The sequence below is a fragment of the Dromiciops gliroides genome, chromosome 3 (assembly GCF_019393635.1).
Source record: "Dromiciops gliroides isolate mDroGli1 chromosome 3, mDroGli1.pri, whole genome shotgun sequence".
Taxonomy (NCBI): Eukaryota; Metazoa; Chordata; class Mammalia; order Microbiotheria; family Microbiotheriidae; genus Dromiciops; species Dromiciops gliroides.
In genome coordinates, this window is record NC_057863.1 from 420268774 (window position 1) to 420286514 (window position 17741).

At 34.7% G+C, this 17741-nt stretch overlaps 1 protein-coding gene across 1 annotated transcript in view; it reads left to right on the forward strand.

Moving 5' to 3' along the window:
• Window positions 1-17741, forward strand: part of COL5A2 (collagen type V alpha 2 chain) — a 201670-nt gene that overhangs the window by 168726 nt on the left and 15203 nt on the right. Inside the window, 12 exon segments of the mRNA XM_043998231.1 lie at window positions 1609-1662; window positions 2697-2804; window positions 2911-2964; window positions 3321-3374; window positions 4172-4333; window positions 5331-5438; window positions 8171-8278; window positions 9327-9380; window positions 10784-10891; window positions 12283-12336; window positions 15493-15600; window positions 16980-17033. Of these exon segments, the coding sequence (XP_043854166.1) occupies window positions 1609-1662; window positions 2697-2804; window positions 2911-2964; window positions 3321-3374; window positions 4172-4333; window positions 5331-5438; window positions 8171-8278; window positions 9327-9380; window positions 10784-10891; window positions 12283-12336; window positions 15493-15600; window positions 16980-17033 (1026 nt within the window).

Genomic DNA, 17741 nt, shown 5'->3' on the forward strand with positions numbered 1-17741 from the left:
ATACTGGAGCGGTTTGCCATTTCCTTCTCCAGCTCATTTATACATAAAGCAACTAAGACAAATAGGGTTAAGTGACTTGCCCAGAGTCACACAGCCAGTAAGTGTATGAGGCTGGATTTGAACTTAGGACGAAGAGTATTCCTGACTCCAACCTGGCACTCTATCCACTGTGCCATCTTGTCATCCCATGTACTGTATAATTTATATCAAATTGCTTACCCTCTCAATGAGGGGGGTGGGAGAGGGAAGAAGGTAGAGAATTTGCAAATCAAATTTTTTTTAACATTAAGAATGTATTTTTACATATAATTGGAAAAAATAAAATGTTTTTTAAAATGTAAATGTGATCAATCAAGCAATCTACTCAACATTTGTGGATATCAATGAAAGCAATATTTGGAGAGTAAAGAGTTGTGACAATGATCTCTCTGAATCTCTGTAAATTTTGGCTTGCTGATTTCCAATCTTATAGTCAATTTCTACATAATTAAAAAAGTAAAATGTTAATCTGTGTTCAAGTGGATGATTCTGCATATATACTTACAAATATATACACACACATGCATACATATATATGTATATATATGCAATTGATTAGGTTGTTAAGAAAAAACTTAACATGTTCATTTTGTCATGTAGGTGAAAACAGTACCTAAAGAACTCCTACTCTAAAATCAGTAAAATATTGAATTTATTTCTGTTATATTTGAGCTGCATTATCTTTTTCTATGAGAAATGATGGTATTTAAATAATTATTTTATTTTAAGTATTTTTATAGGGGAAAAAGCATCCACTGAAAACCAAAGAATTTTCTTATTATGAGATAGATGGATTGAATATGAATTGGTTTTGCGTCATTATAATGCTATCAGGTCTTGAAAATAGCACAAATACTTTATCTGATATATATTTGAAATAAATATGATCAGAATTATCTCAAATGTTGGTCCTTAACCATAACTAAGGGAAATTTATATTTCAACTTATGTTAATCTTATTTTTTTCCAGTTGACAGCTCCAGAGATAGAAGTCTGTGTAATGCCCAGACTAATTTGTTTCATAAAATCAATCCAGTGGGTTGGGTGACATGAAGTAGAACAAAGAACTCTGGGCCAATGGATATTTTCTTTTCTTTTCTTTTTTCTTTTGGGGGGCGATGGGGGTTAAGTGACTTGTCGAAGGTCACACAGCTAGTAAGTGTCAAATGTCTGAGGCTGGATTTGAACTCTGGTCCTCCTGAATCTAGGGCCAGTGTTTTATCCACTGCACCACCTAGCTGTCCCCAAGGGCCAATGGATTTTTTAAAATCTATTTTCACTAATTCTTCTTAGCATCATTTAGATATATGATTAGATATAAGTTTCTGTGATATCCTTGGACTGGATTTTCCCCCAAAGACTCCTTCTTATCCATTTATTCTTTCTGTTCCTTTGAGGTTCTCTGAAAATAATGAGGTTGATCATAAAAATAACAACTCATTTTTCTACGGCTAAGTGCTTCCAGTCCAAACCATTATAGTTTTAAAAATACATGTTAGCCATTGATCAGTTTTTCAAACAATGAATTAAACCTTTTACTTATTCAGAAATGTTTATGTTTCTTTTTAGGGTTCTCGTGGTGAAAATGGCCCAACTGGTGCTGTTGGCTTTGCTGGACCTCCGGTAGGACATTTTCTGTGTTCCTCATAATGGAATTATAATTTCTTTCCACTTGAATTCATTTCATATTTTAGGTCTAGAAGAAGCTTTAGACATCAGCTAGTCCAGCTACCTGATTTTATATGGGCAGGTGGAGAGTAAATGGGAAGGCTAGGATTCAAGCCCATATCCTGTGACTCTAAAACAATTGCTCCTTACACTATATCATGTTATTTCATTAATCCTAAAATTTAATTTTCACCCTCTGAAAGTTAAAGGAATCCTAAAGAACTTTATTCTTTTCTAGAGCTCATGTTCTTATTTTACTGTGGCATTCTCGGAGAATGACACCAAAGAATTGAGCTAATGAAATCTTTTCTGTATGGGGGATTGTCCTTGTTATTTACAGATTCATTTTATCCAACTTCTACTAGGTCCTCACTGAAGCAAGGCTGTCTTTTTATTCCTCCCTAATTGATTCCTTATTTTATTCCACACAGAAGTTATTCCAAACTTTCCCTTCCCTCCTCAAGCCTTCTATACCTTCCTTGTCACCTCCCACCCAGATGAGGACCTTACTTTTTTCCCATTGTCTTTATCTCAATATCTCTTGATATCATCTCTCACTCTCCCCCCCCAACCCATTTCTCCCAAACTCTAACAAAGTGGCCCTTCTCGAATCTCTTATCCCTCTCTCTCTCCCTGTCCCTCTCTTCTGAATCCCTGCCTCCATATTTGTATTTGTTCATTTCATATTTATGTTCTATACATTTATATATACAATTTGTATGTATATATGTGTGTAACACACACACACACACACACACAATCCTTTTCATCTCCCTCATTAGAATATAAATTTCTTGTGAATAAGGATTATTTCTTTCAAGAGAGTGGGGATTGAAAGGCAAGGACCAAAAAATCCTTGCCCTCAAGGAATTTAACATAGTATTGAAAATACTTTGTTTTCTAAAATTTTTGTTAGGTCTACTAAATTATGAAAGTAATTTTATGAATCTGGGAAATGGTTCTTCATTTTAAAATAATATTTTGCTCAGGGTCCTGATGGACAACCAGGTGTAAAAGGTGAGCCTGGAGAACCTGGACAGAAAGGTGATGCTGGATCCCCTGGGCCCCAAGGTCTTGCTGGATCCCCAGGCCCACATGTGAGTAAAAGAGGGTAATGTGGAAAGATCAACATTCCGAGACAAATCATTCATTCTAACTCATTTTACTATTTACTATAGTGCTTCTTTTTTGTTTCTTACTTAGGGTCCTAATGGTGTTCCTGGACTGAAGGGTGGTCGAGGTACTCAGGGTCCTCCGGTAAGTAGACTTGAGATTTGGTAAATCATAACCAGTTGTTAGGACAAGATAGCCTCTTAAAATCTAGCTTTAATTGATAGGTATTTTTAAGCCCATTTTAATGAACCACTTATTTAGCCATGCTGAACGTATATGTTATAGTAGTTTCCCACTACCATGCTATAACTGAAAACAAATAACAGTTTATCACCAGACAATTAGCCAACCCCTAATCTTAAAATTGTGTGTTCTTCTCAGTTATGGAAATAAACGTTTGGTCAAAGAAATGAATTTCAAGACCTAATTCCCTCAATGGAAAAAATGTGCAAGTTATTAGTCTTCTCTTTAATAATAAGTTTATATACATTGCATTTTAGGGTGCTACAGGATTTCCTGGTTCTGCTGGCAGAGTTGGACCTCCAGGCCCCACAGTAAGTCAGTTCAGCCATTCAGATAATTGGTAATTCGGTAACAATATCATTTTTAGAAAATTTACTTGGTTATTCAAAGGTTCCCTAGAACAATGTCATAGTACCTTATTGCTTCATTTTTTTTTCATTCAACAACTTTTCTCTATGTGATTTACATTAGTTTTTTGTCAGAGCAAGTTGATATTGAATATTGTCATAATATTTCTCTGAAGAATGCATGGTAGTAGACATTTTAAACAGCAACCTTGTCTCCTACTTATCATTACTACAGCAGTTAAGTATAATTCCTAAGGATTCTTTGAATGGAAAAAAAAAAGACTAAATGTTACTTTGTCACTCAGGGTTAGTAAAAAACCAAATGATACATGTCTAGTTTTTTTTAATTTTTGTGGGGCAATGAGGGTTAAGTGACTTGCCCAAGGTCACACGGCTAGTGTCAAGTGTCTGAGGCTGGATTTGAACTCAGGTCCTCCTGAATCCAAGGTCAGTACTTTATCCACTGCACCACCTAACTGCCCCCTACATGTCTATTTTTGATGAATGATTTCCTTGTTCAAAGGTTATAGCTATTTTAAGAAGTTTCTGAGAATGAATCTTCAGAGAAAGACATTCAGAACCATCCTTAAGAACTGATCTCACTGATATGTTTAAAAAAACTCCAACAACTTACTGAGTTAACTTCTTGGATCAATTAATCTATTTGGTTAAAGAAATGACTGAAATTTTTATTTTAATTTTTCAAGGGGAGTCATTTTAATCACTCATACCTTATGTTCTATCACTTATGTCCTATTTAGGGAGCGCCAGGGCCTGCTGGGCCATTAGGTGAACCTGGGAAAGAGGGACCTCCTGGTCTTCGTGGAGACCCTGGCTCTCATGGCAGGATTGGAGATCGTGGACCAGCTGGACCCCCAGGTAGCCCAGGAGACAAAGGAGATTCAGGAGAAGATGGACAGCCTGTAAGTTTAGCAAGGCATAGTCCTTTCTATGTATGAATCGTGTTTGCTATAAACTATTTCTTTTATAGGTATTTACAAACAATACTCTAATAATCACTGTGAAAGTGAATGATTTATTGCATGGTAACTGGCACTTCAGTACCATTTAAGAAATATAATTTTTCAAATAGGTTTTTTTCTCTTATAAACATATTTTGCCATTTTCTGATCTCTTTCAAGAGTTACAGAATATCCTACAAGATTTTTACTGTTTGTGAATTATTTTAAAAAATTGACTCAGTAGAGTAAAATTTAACTTTAATGTCTATCCTTAATCAAGGAATGTCTTATTCTTGTAATAAGTCATACAAGGTAACTTGATAAATGTGACTACCAAGAGTATGCTCTTCAGTGACCATTGGATAATTAAAAGCAAACAAGATATGAAATTTTTTTGCCAATGTCATGGCAGATGATATGCAAGTTCCATATAGAAGAGGAAAATCTTATAAATAGTGAGGTCCTCTTATTTGTGAATGGTTGATGTGATGATTAAATCAAGCTAAAGAGCAATGCAGAATCTCCTCAAGGAGATCCTTTATACACCTAATTTTAAAAATATTTATTACATAAAAGAAATTTGCCTAACAACTTATAAAAAATTAAATGAAGGAAAAAGTCCAATATATAAACTATCAATTAGTAAATCATTAAGCATTCACTGAACACCTGCTATGTACTAAGTCAACATGAAAGGCATTTAGTAAGTGCCACCTATGTGCCACCCACTCTAGTTAGTGCTGGGGATAGGAAGAAAGGCAAAAATAGTCCCTGCTTTCAAGGAACTCATAGTCTAATATTTCAGGTACTTTGTTAAGGACTCAGTATACAAGGACAAAGAAAATGAAAAAAATTCCTGTTCTCAGTGGACTTATTTACTATTGGGGGATCTATAATACATATGTAAATATATAGAAATAAACAAATAATGCTAATTCTCATTTTCCTTGGGTTTTAGGGTCCTGATGGTCCACCTGGTCCAGCTGGAACTACTGGGCAAAGAGGTATTGTTGGTATGCCAGGTCAGCGTGGTGAGAGAGGAATGCCTGGCTTGCCTGGCCCAGCAGTAAGTAGTCAGAATATAAATTGTTGTATCTGATTACCTTTTTTTTTTAAAGTGAGGCAATTGGGGTTAAGTGACTTGCCCAGGGTCACATAGCTAGTATGTGTTAAGTGTCTAAGGCCGGATTTGAACTCAGGTACTCCTGACTCCAGGGCTGGTGCTCTATCCACTGCGCCACCTAGCTGCCCCTCTGATTACCTTTAACATACTGTTTGTGGGAAATCTATTATCATCTTCTGTGCTAAAGAAATATGAAATAGTGCTTTGTTAGAAACATATTCAAAATACCTTTAAAATTTTCATTATTCAAATGTCAAAAATTACTACTTAACTGTGTTTCAGGCTTTTGGGGTAAAATATCTGACATGTCATAGTAGTAGAAAAATAAGTAGATGAAGAAAGCCACCTGGCCTAATGAATAGAGCACTGGACTCGGAATAAGACCTGAGTTCAATTTTGGCCTCCAATACCTGCTAGCTATATAAACCTGGGCAGAGAACAACTTCTGCCTGTCTGTTTCCTCATATGTAAAACATGAAAAATAATATCATCTACCTCATAGGATTGTTGCGATCAAATAAGATAATAATTGTAAAATGCTTTGTGAATTTTAAAGTGCTATATAAATGCCAGTTGTGCCTGTAGTTATCATCACCATCATTTGATTTGAAGTCAAGATAAATGGATTTCAGGCACTTATTTTTTAACCTAAGATAAATAAATTGCCCTGGGGTTAGAGCTCATTAGAAAGCTGATTTCCTATTGTGTAATGTTGATTATTTTTATAAGAAAACTTCTTTTTCTAGAACTAATAATATATAACATATTGGGGAAATGGAGGGGGGACTTTGGACTTTGAGTTAGAAAATCTTGTTTTGAATCCTGCTTCTTCCCCTAACTACCTCGGACACTTTGGCCAAGATACTTAACTATTCTGGGCCTTGTTTTCTCACCTGTAAAATGAAGAGATTGGACTAGATGGCACACATTCAGTCACTGGTTCAATCATTCATTCAGCAGTCTTTATTAAGTGCTTTCCATGTTTAAGACATGATGATAGGCACTGGAAATACAAAGACAAAAGCAAATTTAAAGGACTTTAAAGTCTCCTGGGAGGGCATAACACATAGACAAATAAGTCCATATAAAATATATACAAAATAATTTTGAGAGAAAGGCACTGATAGGCTGGGGATGAGGAAAGGCCTCAAGTAGAAGGTGGCATGAATTGAACTTTGAAAGTATGTAGGCAGTTAGGTGGTACAGTGGATAGAGCACTGGCCCTGGATTCAGGAGGACCTGAGTTCAAATTTGGCCTCAGACACTTGACACTTACTAGCTGTGTGACCCTGGGCAAGTCACTTAACCCTCATTGTCCCACAAAAATCCAAAAAAACAAAAACAAAACAAACAAAAAAAAGAAAATATGTAGGAATTCCAGGAGGCAGAAATGAGGATGAAATACATTCTAGGATTAACAGCAAGAAGGCCAGTTTGGCTGGAAAATAGAGAGTAGGAGGTTATCTGAGATAAGATCAGTCTGAAAACATAAGATGGAATCAGTGAAATAACAAATACCCAGACGGTATTTTTTGTATTGTATCCTAGAAGCCACAGAAAAACACTGAAGATGCTTTAAGCTTAGGAGTGATATGACTTCCCTTATTTCTTAGGAATATCAATTTGATAGCTATGTAGAAAATGACTTAGAGGAGGAAAAGACTGAAGTCAGGACAACTAAAGTTCCTTCTGTCATTAAATGTATAATCCTGTGATCTATACTTAATATAGCACACTTGTATTTGTGCCTACAAACATTTGTGAGAAAAACATTTATAGATAAGCATTCCATAATCTGGCTATAGAATTATCATAAATCTTCAATAGTAGGGCCTAAATGGGCCAAAGAGTTAGAAAGATAGAATGAAGCTTTTGAGAAAAAAAAAAAATTGCATCCACTTACGTTTTGGAAACTCATGTTCCCTGTAAGTTGAGTATGAATTGGGCTTGGCATTAGAATTTATGTGATTAAAACTCACTTTTAGGGGCAGCTAGGTGGCGCGGTGGATGGAGCACTAGCCCTGGGGTCAGGAGGACCTGAGTTCAAATCCAGCCTCAGACACTTAACACTTACTAGCTCTGTGACCCTGGGCAAGTCACTTAACCCCAATTGCCTCACTAAAAAAACCAAAACAACAAAAAACTTACTTTTATTTGAAACAAAGATACCATTGTCATGCCAGGACATAGGCAGCCAGGTGGTCAAAGCAGCAGTTAGGAGTCTAAGTTAGGAAGCTGTCGGTACTAACCAAAGCTGTCTGAACTAGGGGTTTAAAGCAAAGGCAGAAAGTAGAAAGTAAGTCTAATGGTTTGTAGGAAGCAAAGAACAGAACTTAATAGAGTAGGACAATAGAAGAGAGTGGACCAAAACAATGGCACCAACAGAGATGATCCCAAATAAGGGCCAAAAAGATGATAGAATGGCCAGGGTAGGATTGCCATTTTTCTCAATGATTTAACTTTATATATCTTATTGATTGTTGGTAGCCTTGGGTCTACATTTGTGGGCAAGAAATTAACGATAGCCAACTGACTTCTGATTGGGCCATGTTTCTTAGTGAGTCTTAATGGCTGAGAAACTATAGAAGAGTTACAGTGAAGGGCATTCTTACAACTTGTGTTACACATTGGTTTTATAAGATGATGTGAATAAGCTTTTTTAATATGTATTTTAGGGAACACCGGGAAAAGCAGGTCCAACTGGAGCACCAGGAGACAAAGGTCCCTCTGGCCCTGTTGGCCCCCCAGGTGCCAATGGCCCAGTAGGAGAAGCTGGGCCTGAGGTAAATACTATATTATTTATAACATATTTTTAAAGTATTGTGGAACTTTTCAGGGTAACTACATTTAGAAATTGATTGACCTAAGGTTTCAATCTTAGAACCTAAAGTACTTTCTTAGTTAAAAACCTCTTATGTTGGGCCCTTCTATTCTCTTAGTTTTGACTAAATGAGGACATGATGGAGAAGAGAAGGGGGCAAGATTAATATCTTTGCGTTGACCTTCAACCAGTCCTGACCTAATCATTTTAGCTGATTTAGATTGCTGCCAAATTGACTTGGAGGTGAAAGCACAATTCCATTCATCCTTTCACTTTATATTATTTCATTCTGAAATGGCACATTTGTCAAAATGGCCAGGCATTATGGTGATAAGATTGTTATAAATAGATACTGCAGCATAAGGAAAGGGCAAAGTCAATATATATCATATTACTTGGGGATCACTATAAAGTGAAGTTGTAGATGTCCTATTACCTCAAGCTCTTTTGAGGGCAAACAGAACTTCGAAGGAAAATATAAGAAATTGTAGTCTGTGATCCGATGCTCTTTATTATTTTAAGCACCACATTAACGACCCCCCAAAACATTTTACTTCTGACCAGGGAAATAGCATTTTTAAATTATATCCAATGTACAATTATGAGATTAAAAAAAATTAAAGGAACTGATTTAAACAGAATAGGCAGAAAGAACTTTTGAACAAAGAAAGTTACAAATTGATTAGGAATGAGTAGACCATCAAATAACATTTTAGAATTGAGTTTTTAAAAACCTAATAGATGATGCTTGAATTAACTTAAGGATTAATAGAAAGAAAACACATTCATTGATAATAAGCATCAATGTAAACTTTAAATCTGTGAATGAGCTTATAATTTTTACAAACAATTCATAACAACTTAGAGGACCACTGAATCTTACTGAGGTTTCTATTTATAATTAACTTATGGTTTGCAGAGAAGTTGGACATATCTAATTCATCTGGCAATTTGGACAACATTTTCCTCATAACTGGGTTACACCAACTGAAAACAATTACTCTTTACAGGGTCCTGCTGGTAATGACGGTACTCCAGGACGAGATGGTGCTGTTGGAGAACGAGTAAGATAATTTTATTGACAAAAAACCATTTTTGTGATATGAACATAAATTTCTTATATATAATGACTAAGACATATTATTGCTTTATATGTCTAGAATTTAGTAAATCCTACAAATAATATTAAACCTTTATTTTGAAAGAATCTATTGGGTAAACAATGATTCTCAATTTTTTTTGGTTTTAAGATACCTATATACTCTTAAAAATTGAGTCCTCCTTCCCCAAGACCTTTTGTTTATGATAGCTAAGGTTATAAGTATTGACGATACTAGAAATTAAAGCATCTTAGTATTGTTATGAAAATAGTTTTGATTTGGTAGACTCCCATGAAAGGGAGTTGCAAGTCTCAAAGACCCTGAGCCATCTCTGGACTACACTTTGAGAACCACTGCATCAGACCTAGGGGTAAGCTCATAAATGTTTAAAAACCAAGCTCTCTGGGGAAAAAATAGGCACACAACTTTTTAAGTTAAACTGGATTATTTACAACAAATCTGAAAGTTCTACTGAGGGTCTATTTGTCTCCAAATCTAGGACATCTCTTACTAAAATAGTTTCTGGGATCTTTTTGTGGATTCTGAGGGAAGTATCTTTCTACATTTTGTTTCGGTTCCCTTTTCCTTGTTCCTCCTTGGTACTCTCAGAAAACTTGGGAGTCTGCTACTCTACTCTGGAGGAGAATGGTTCTTTAGATAACTGAGGCTAGGGTAAACTTTTTAGATGGTTCTGGGGGTCTCAAACTGTTCTCCATTTGGATCTATTCCATAACAATTATTTAGGTTGTCCCTAAAAGTTTTAGTGCAGTTTTAAGCTTTCATTGCTTAAATAGCTATGCAAGTTTAAAATAAATAGTAGCTTATTTCAATAGCTTCAAATAAATAACAGATCAATTATTTTAATAGTTTAAAAAATATTGAGTAGCTTTAAAACTGCACTAAAACTTGCCCCAAGGAACTATACCATGTTCTACACTTCCAGCTTGACAAAACATGCTAAATATGTTAAGATAAATTCTACCTTGACTTTGCATACTTGATAAACAATGTATGGGATGTCTTTAAAGTATTAGTGCAGTTTAAGACTATTTAAATAATACTTTAAAGCTATTTAAACCATAAGAAGATTGTTTAAATCACCCTGTATATTTTTTACTCAGTGTGCAAAGTCAAGAGTGTGTTTACAGTAATGTATTTAGCATGTTCTAGCAAGCTCGCAGTGTGTGGCATAGTATTGTATTGGAAACTAATTAGGATAAGATAGAAAAATCCAATTCTCTTTTCTCCTTCACTTTATAAAAGAAAAATGCTTCAGTAAATTCATGTCAGTGATATAATACAGAAGAATCATAGATTTTTTTTTATAAATGTTAAATTCTAATCATGATCATGATGATTTTTGATAGGGTGACCGAGGTGACCCTGGCCCTGCAGGTCTACCAGGTTCTCAAGGTGCTCCTGGAACTCCAGGACCTGTTGGAGCTACAGGTGATGCTGGACCAAGAGGAGATCCAGTATGTTGCAAGTCAATTTCATTTTGTACAATTGTGTATATGTATATGTGTATGTATCATCTATCTATGTATCTATCTATCATCTACCTACCTATCTATCCATGATCCACCATCTACTTAGATATAGGTATATCAAAATATAGCCATGCACGTATATTTAAAAATCAATAATTCACATTAAGGTTCATGCCTATTAACATCAAACAATAATTAGAAAACCAGTGTATTAGTATTACAATTCTGTTGATAGTATCCTTAATCCTCCAAGTCCCAAACTTTATAATCTTTTCTTTTTCTGTATTCTTCCCATGTCTATTGGTTGTCAAATCCAATATTACCTCTGAAATAGGTTACATTTACTCCTTTTCACTTTAACTATCATGACTTTATTGCCTTCATCACCTCTGGTTTAGACTAACTAAAAACACCCTTCCAGTTTCACTTCATCTATAATCTGACTTTCACATTCCCACTGAAGTCATATTTCTAATACATTGGACTTTCTATTACTCCCCTGTTCTAAAACCTTCTGCAGATATTCAGTTGTGTAATAAGTACAACAATAATAAGTAATAAATACAAACAAGGGTCTGGCATTCAAAACCCTCAATATCTTAGCTCAAATCTCTGTTTCTAGCTTCATTTTAAGTATCCCCCTTCACACACTCTGTGCTCCAGTCACATTGCTATACTTACAGTTCTTTTATCGTCTCATCCTTCCCTTTTCTGTCTCTGTGCCACCATGCACACTCTCTCCTATGCTTATGATACACAGATTTTCCTCCTGTGTTTGCCTTTGACACCATCCCCTATATTGACTAATTGTTCCTTTTTTTTTCATCTCTTAGGCCACTCTGTTTTGTCTTTCCTATACTCTTAAGAATGTTTCAACTGGTTGGAATAACGTATATTTGTTCAATTCCATTGAATTAAATTAAATTCATCTATAAAGTGAGAGTTCTGATTATATGATGTCTAGGTTCCATCCAGCTGTATATTTTTGATCCTATGGATGTATGGGTTTTTAGATAGGGAAAATTGTTTTAGGTTAAATGAAAACCTTTGCTTTCCACAGTTATGTGAAAATATTAACCTTCAGGTAACTTTACATACTTGTAAAGTTTAAATACCTTTAGGCACAAATTAGATCTTAATATTGCTATAAAACTAAAAGGATGTTCATGTAGTTAAATAGTGACAATAAAATCACAATTCCAGGTAATATCATTCCTGTCTATGGTCATTAGCTTAGTATTGGTTCTTAACCATGAAATTATATATCCAGAAATCTACATCCATAAGCACATCATCTATCTACACACAACTATATGCTTATTCATGACTATATTAAATTCTTTCATGTTTCACTTTTTTTTGGCTTTTCTTTCTAGGGTTCTCGAGGTCCTGTAGGTCCACCTGGCCGAGCTGGCAAACGTGGTTTACAAGTAAGTTCTCAGAAATTCCTGATTGTGGATTGTAGGACATAAAATATACCAAAGAGGGGGAGAAAGGCACTCATTTCTAAGGTCCAAAATTCTATATGCTCCAAGTTTTTGGAAAAAAAGGAAATTAAAATTATATTCAGGGTAGTCTTATAGAGAATTGTAAACAAATGGGCACAGCTACTATACAACCTTTCTGCATTTTGAAATCCTTTTTTTTTTTTTTTTTTTTTAGTGAGGCAGTTGGGGTTAAGTGACTTGCCCAGGGTCACATAGCTAGTAAGTGTTAAATGTCTGAGGTCGGATTTGAACTCAGGTACTCCTGACTCCAGGGCTGGTGCTCTATTCACTGCGCCATATAGCTGCCCCTCTTTCTGCATTTTGGAGGGATTATAATTGTCCTGATCAGTTAGATTATCTCCTTCTCAGCTCCTGACAGTTGTCTGGTGTGTTTGTGGCCTTTGTTCTGTTTCTCCCACTAATAGTATACATAGCTATTTAGGCATCTTACTATATCTAAATCAAATGTTTAGGACAGGCTATTAAGCCATATTCCCATATTTTTCCTTATGTGAACTGGTTTCTGTTGTCTATGAACATTAATAATAGATTTTATAATAATTTTCAGCTTAGGAAATCATTTTAATTATCAACTTATTAATTATTTTAAAGACTTAAAAGAACTTCAGTCTCTGAAGATAGAGCATGGTTGTGTTGTTGTTGTTGCTGAGATGGTAAAGCAAGGGGGCAGCTAGGTGGCACAGTGGATAGAGCACTGGCCCTGGATTCAGGAGGACCTGAGTTTAGATCCAGCCTCAGACACTTGACACTTATTAGCTGTGTGACCCTGGGCAAGTCACTTAACCCCAACTGCCTCACCACAAAAGAAAAAAAAAAAGAAAAAGAGATGGTAAAGCAAGCTTCCCAGAATTAAATGTAGTTGTCAACTAAGTTGGAGAGAAAATGCTAATTGTACTTTACCAGTTGTTGTTTAGTTATTTTTCAGTCATGCCAGAACCCTTGTGACCCATTTTGGGGTTTTCTTTACTCTATGCTGGAATAGATTGCCATTTCCTTCTTCAGCTCATTTTACAGATGAGGAAACTGAGGCAAACAGGCTAAAGTGACTTTCCCAGGATCACACAGCTAGTAAGTGTCTGAAGCTAGATTTGAATTCATGAGATGAGTCTTAATGATTACAAGCCCAGCACCCTATCCACTGAGACACCTATCTGCCCCTACTGCACTCTACCAGTACAAAACAGCATCATTCCTCATTCAGAGCCTCATCTAATGATCAAATCACAGGTCCAGTTCAAATAAATAAATAAATAAATATGTAGCTATATATTAAGGTGAATAGAAATAATATCATCAAATAAGATAAATCAAAATTAAAAATTTATAATTAAATCCAGTGCTTTCTGTTGAATTTATTTTTTTCTTGAGTAACTTTTAAAGATCAGAAAAGAGATTTTTATTTTTCCTAAAACTTGTCTCTTTTAAAAATTTAAATGGTTATTTGTATGTGCAATAATTAAAACCAATAGCAATTTAACAAATGATTCATATGCTGGTTGATTGCCAATTAAGGAATTCAGGGAATTTAGATAAAAAATTTCAGGACTTAAGAGATCTACTTTCAAATGCTTATTCTATAAATGAGACAAATAGGTTCATTTAGTTCACTTTGCCATGGTGCCACCATAAATGTGATGGGGCCTCCAGTAATATGATGGGGCCACCAGTAATGTTTCATTCCAGATAGGGCTGGTGTCCAAAGCACTCAGCAACCTTCTACCCACACCATTCTCATTTCCTGCTGCTTCTCAATCCATTCTCTTCCATCTACTTAGACCCATCAACCAAAATGAACTAGAGAAACCATGTTGGGATTAGGCCTGAAGGTCAAAGAGTATAAGCCCTGATCAAAGTGTTCACCTTCAAACAGTGCCTGACCTGCCTTCAGTTCCCCTTAAAGTGAGTTCTCTGGAAAGTAGAAGGGACCCAATGAACATGTCATTAGTTTGTTGTCTCCTTTGCAATTTTTAGGATAGAACTGACCTTTGTAAATAGGTTTCAAAAGTGAATTAAAACTAGCCAGATAGTTATTAAGGAAGAAACTAGTAGGCAGAAAGCTCTTCTCCTTCCCACTCCAGGACTATTCTCTGCCCTGCTATCATATTAACAAATTAGGAGCAATCTGGCTGATATTTTGAAGTGAATGTAGGCTTCCTTGTGCCCTAATCCCTAAAAGTAGCTCTGTAGTAATGCTTTTCTTAAACATCATTAATTGATTTATGAATTCATTTGGCTCAAACAAGGAATTTTCATATTCATGGTTTCTTATAGCTTGATTTATTTTCAAAATTAAGTCTAATGAAATAACAAGGTCAATCATAGTCTTAGAGTGAAATTTAATTACTTCACAATTTTAGATTTTAATTTTTCAATGTAGTGTAGATAATATTATAAATAATTATTTTAGTTTTTTTCTTATTATTTAAAGTATTTTTAAAATTCAATGCAATTCACTCTTTGAGCCTGTCAGGAAAATTAAAGATATGTGTTATTTCATCCTTTTTGATGGGAAGATCTAAGAAAACATGTAAACAGACCAAAATGGAGCTGTAACTAAGTTTTGATTTGGGGTACTCAGAAAACAGTGTTGATGAAACTAAGTAAGAAAATAGACCTCTTAAAATATATTTTATATTGATGAACTATATGAACTTATATTTGATTGTGTTGTTTTGAAGTATATGATACATTACCTAAGTAAAGTAAATATATAGTTTTCATTATAATTAGAACAAAAATGAGAATCTTTCAAGAGGCTAGACATATTTACATTTTAAATCCTTAATGCAATGAATTATTGTTTCTATATCTATACATATATGTGTTTGTGTAAATATATATATATATATATATATATATATATATATATATATATATATATATATATATATATGAATATTTTTTATCTGCAAATTCTTTAGAAAGAGTTCAAAGATTTCATGGTCTAATTCTGACTGGACAACAGGTTAATTCCTGTTAATAAAAATAAGGAATATGTTGTTGGAAAATGGATAGTAATCTGGAACTTTGAGATACCTAAAGTCTGTGGAATCATATTGTCATATTGAATATGTCTAGGGCCCCCAAGGACCTCGTGGTGACAAAGGTGATCATGGAGACCGAGGTGATCGAGGCCAGAAGGGTCACAGAGGTTTCACTGGTCTTCAGGGTCTTCCTGGCCCTCCTGTAAGTAATTTCCTTTTAATTTTTAAATTTAAATTTTTTTTTTATTTTTTAGTGAGGCAATTGGGGTTAAGTGACTTGCCCAGGGTCACACAGCTAGTAAGTGTCAAGTATCTGAGGCTGGATTTGAACTCAGGTACTCCTGACTCCAGGGCAGGTGCTCTATCCACTGCACCACCTAGCTGCCCCTAAGTAATTTCCTTTTATAATAATATCTTTTTCTTCAATGCTTTTGGGAATGTACAATCTAGGATAGATAGATAGATAGATAGATAGATAGATAGATAGATAGATAGATAGATAGATAGATAGATAGATAGATAGATAGATAGGTATACATATATAATATATACATTTAATTTAAATTAAAAGATTCTTGCTGAATAAATTATCTTTAGCTCATCTATTTTAGCTATTTATTTGGAGGAAAATGATAAAACCAAAAGATATGTATTATGTGGTAGGAATGGGGGAGAAGGCATATGTATATTCTTTTACTTTGTTTTAGTTTTGGTAAACTAAGGCTTTTCTACTAAAATCCTATTCTTATTTCTCATTTCCAAGCAGAAATGATCATGGGTGGTTCTCAAAGGCTGTGCCAATGGAGAACAAGGTCATCCTAAAAAGGCTTTTAGTATAGGTCATATAAAAGAATTTATATACTAAGAACAAGTCTAGATCCAAGGTATAATGTGAGAATATAATGCTTAGTACATAAGCATCATTAGAATTTTGAGGTCAGAGACTGTTTTGTTTTTGTGTCTTTACATTATGAATACTTAGCAGAGTGTCAGTGCCTATAAATACATATACATACACACATATACATACATACATATGCATATATGTGTATACTTAAATGTAATATATGACACTTAATAAATGCTAGTTAAATTAAATTGAATGGAATGGAATTGGAGTTCCATCACCAGATTGACCAGAAGGCTATGAATTTTAGCCACAACAACTCTTAAAGACTATCTACTAATTTATAAAGGGATTGTGATCTGTGTTGGTAGAAATGCAGATTTTTTTTTCTTTTGTGAGGCAATTGGGGTTAAGTGACTTGCCCAGGGTCACACAGCTAGTAAATGTTAAGTGTTTGAGGCTGGATTTGAACTCAGGTACTCCTGACTCCAGGGCCAGTACTCTATCCACTGCACCACCTAGCTGCCCCTGAAATGCAGATTTTTAAAAGTATGGAAGTAATCAAAATTAAACTACTACTAAAAACTTTATTGTAAAGAGTAATGACTATTTAGAACACAGATGTCTGCAGGTGAAATCAATAGTTCCATATCTTTATATGTTATGCCAAAGGTTAGCATGGTATAGTTTAAATACCATGGTAATATTTTCCTTCCTCCCCAACCCCAAATTAGGGTCCAAATGGCGAACAAGGCAGTGCTGGAATTCCTGGTCCATTTGGCCCTAGAGTGAGTATATTTAAATATTTGCTGTTGTTGTTCACTTGTTTTAGTCATGTCTGATTCTTTGTGACCCCCTTTGGGGTTTTCTTGGAAAAAACACTAACATGGTTTGCTGTTTCCTTTTCTAGCTCATTTTATAGATGAGGAACTGAGGAAATAGGATTAAGTGACTTGTCTAAGATTGTACAGCTAATAATACTCTGAGGCTGGGTTTGAACTCAGGAAGATGAATCTTACTGACATCAGGCCTGGAACTCCACCCAACACACACATACATACATGTGTACACACATGTATAAATAAAGGTTGTATATACACATGGTACATATACATGTATGTATATGTGCATGCACAATGTATAGATGTACATGCACACATGTATATATGCCTACATCACTATTATATATTTATATATGTGTGTATATATGTGTGTGTATATATATATAACATGTATATGGTTTTTCAATAAGTCTACAACAATAGCATACTATTACATCTAGTAACCTTTGTTCATTATCATTCCCAGACATGACATATGAAGCTGGTTTAGAAAAGTGAAACAAACACTAATTTTTTTATAAATCATTCAAATGCAGTAACACTTTTTAATGTAGCTTTCATAAAATTTTCTCTTTAAAATCTTTCTAGATGAGATCACTCCTTATGACATTTTCTCCCTTGGAGTTATCTGAACTTTGAGATGAGGATTCTGTT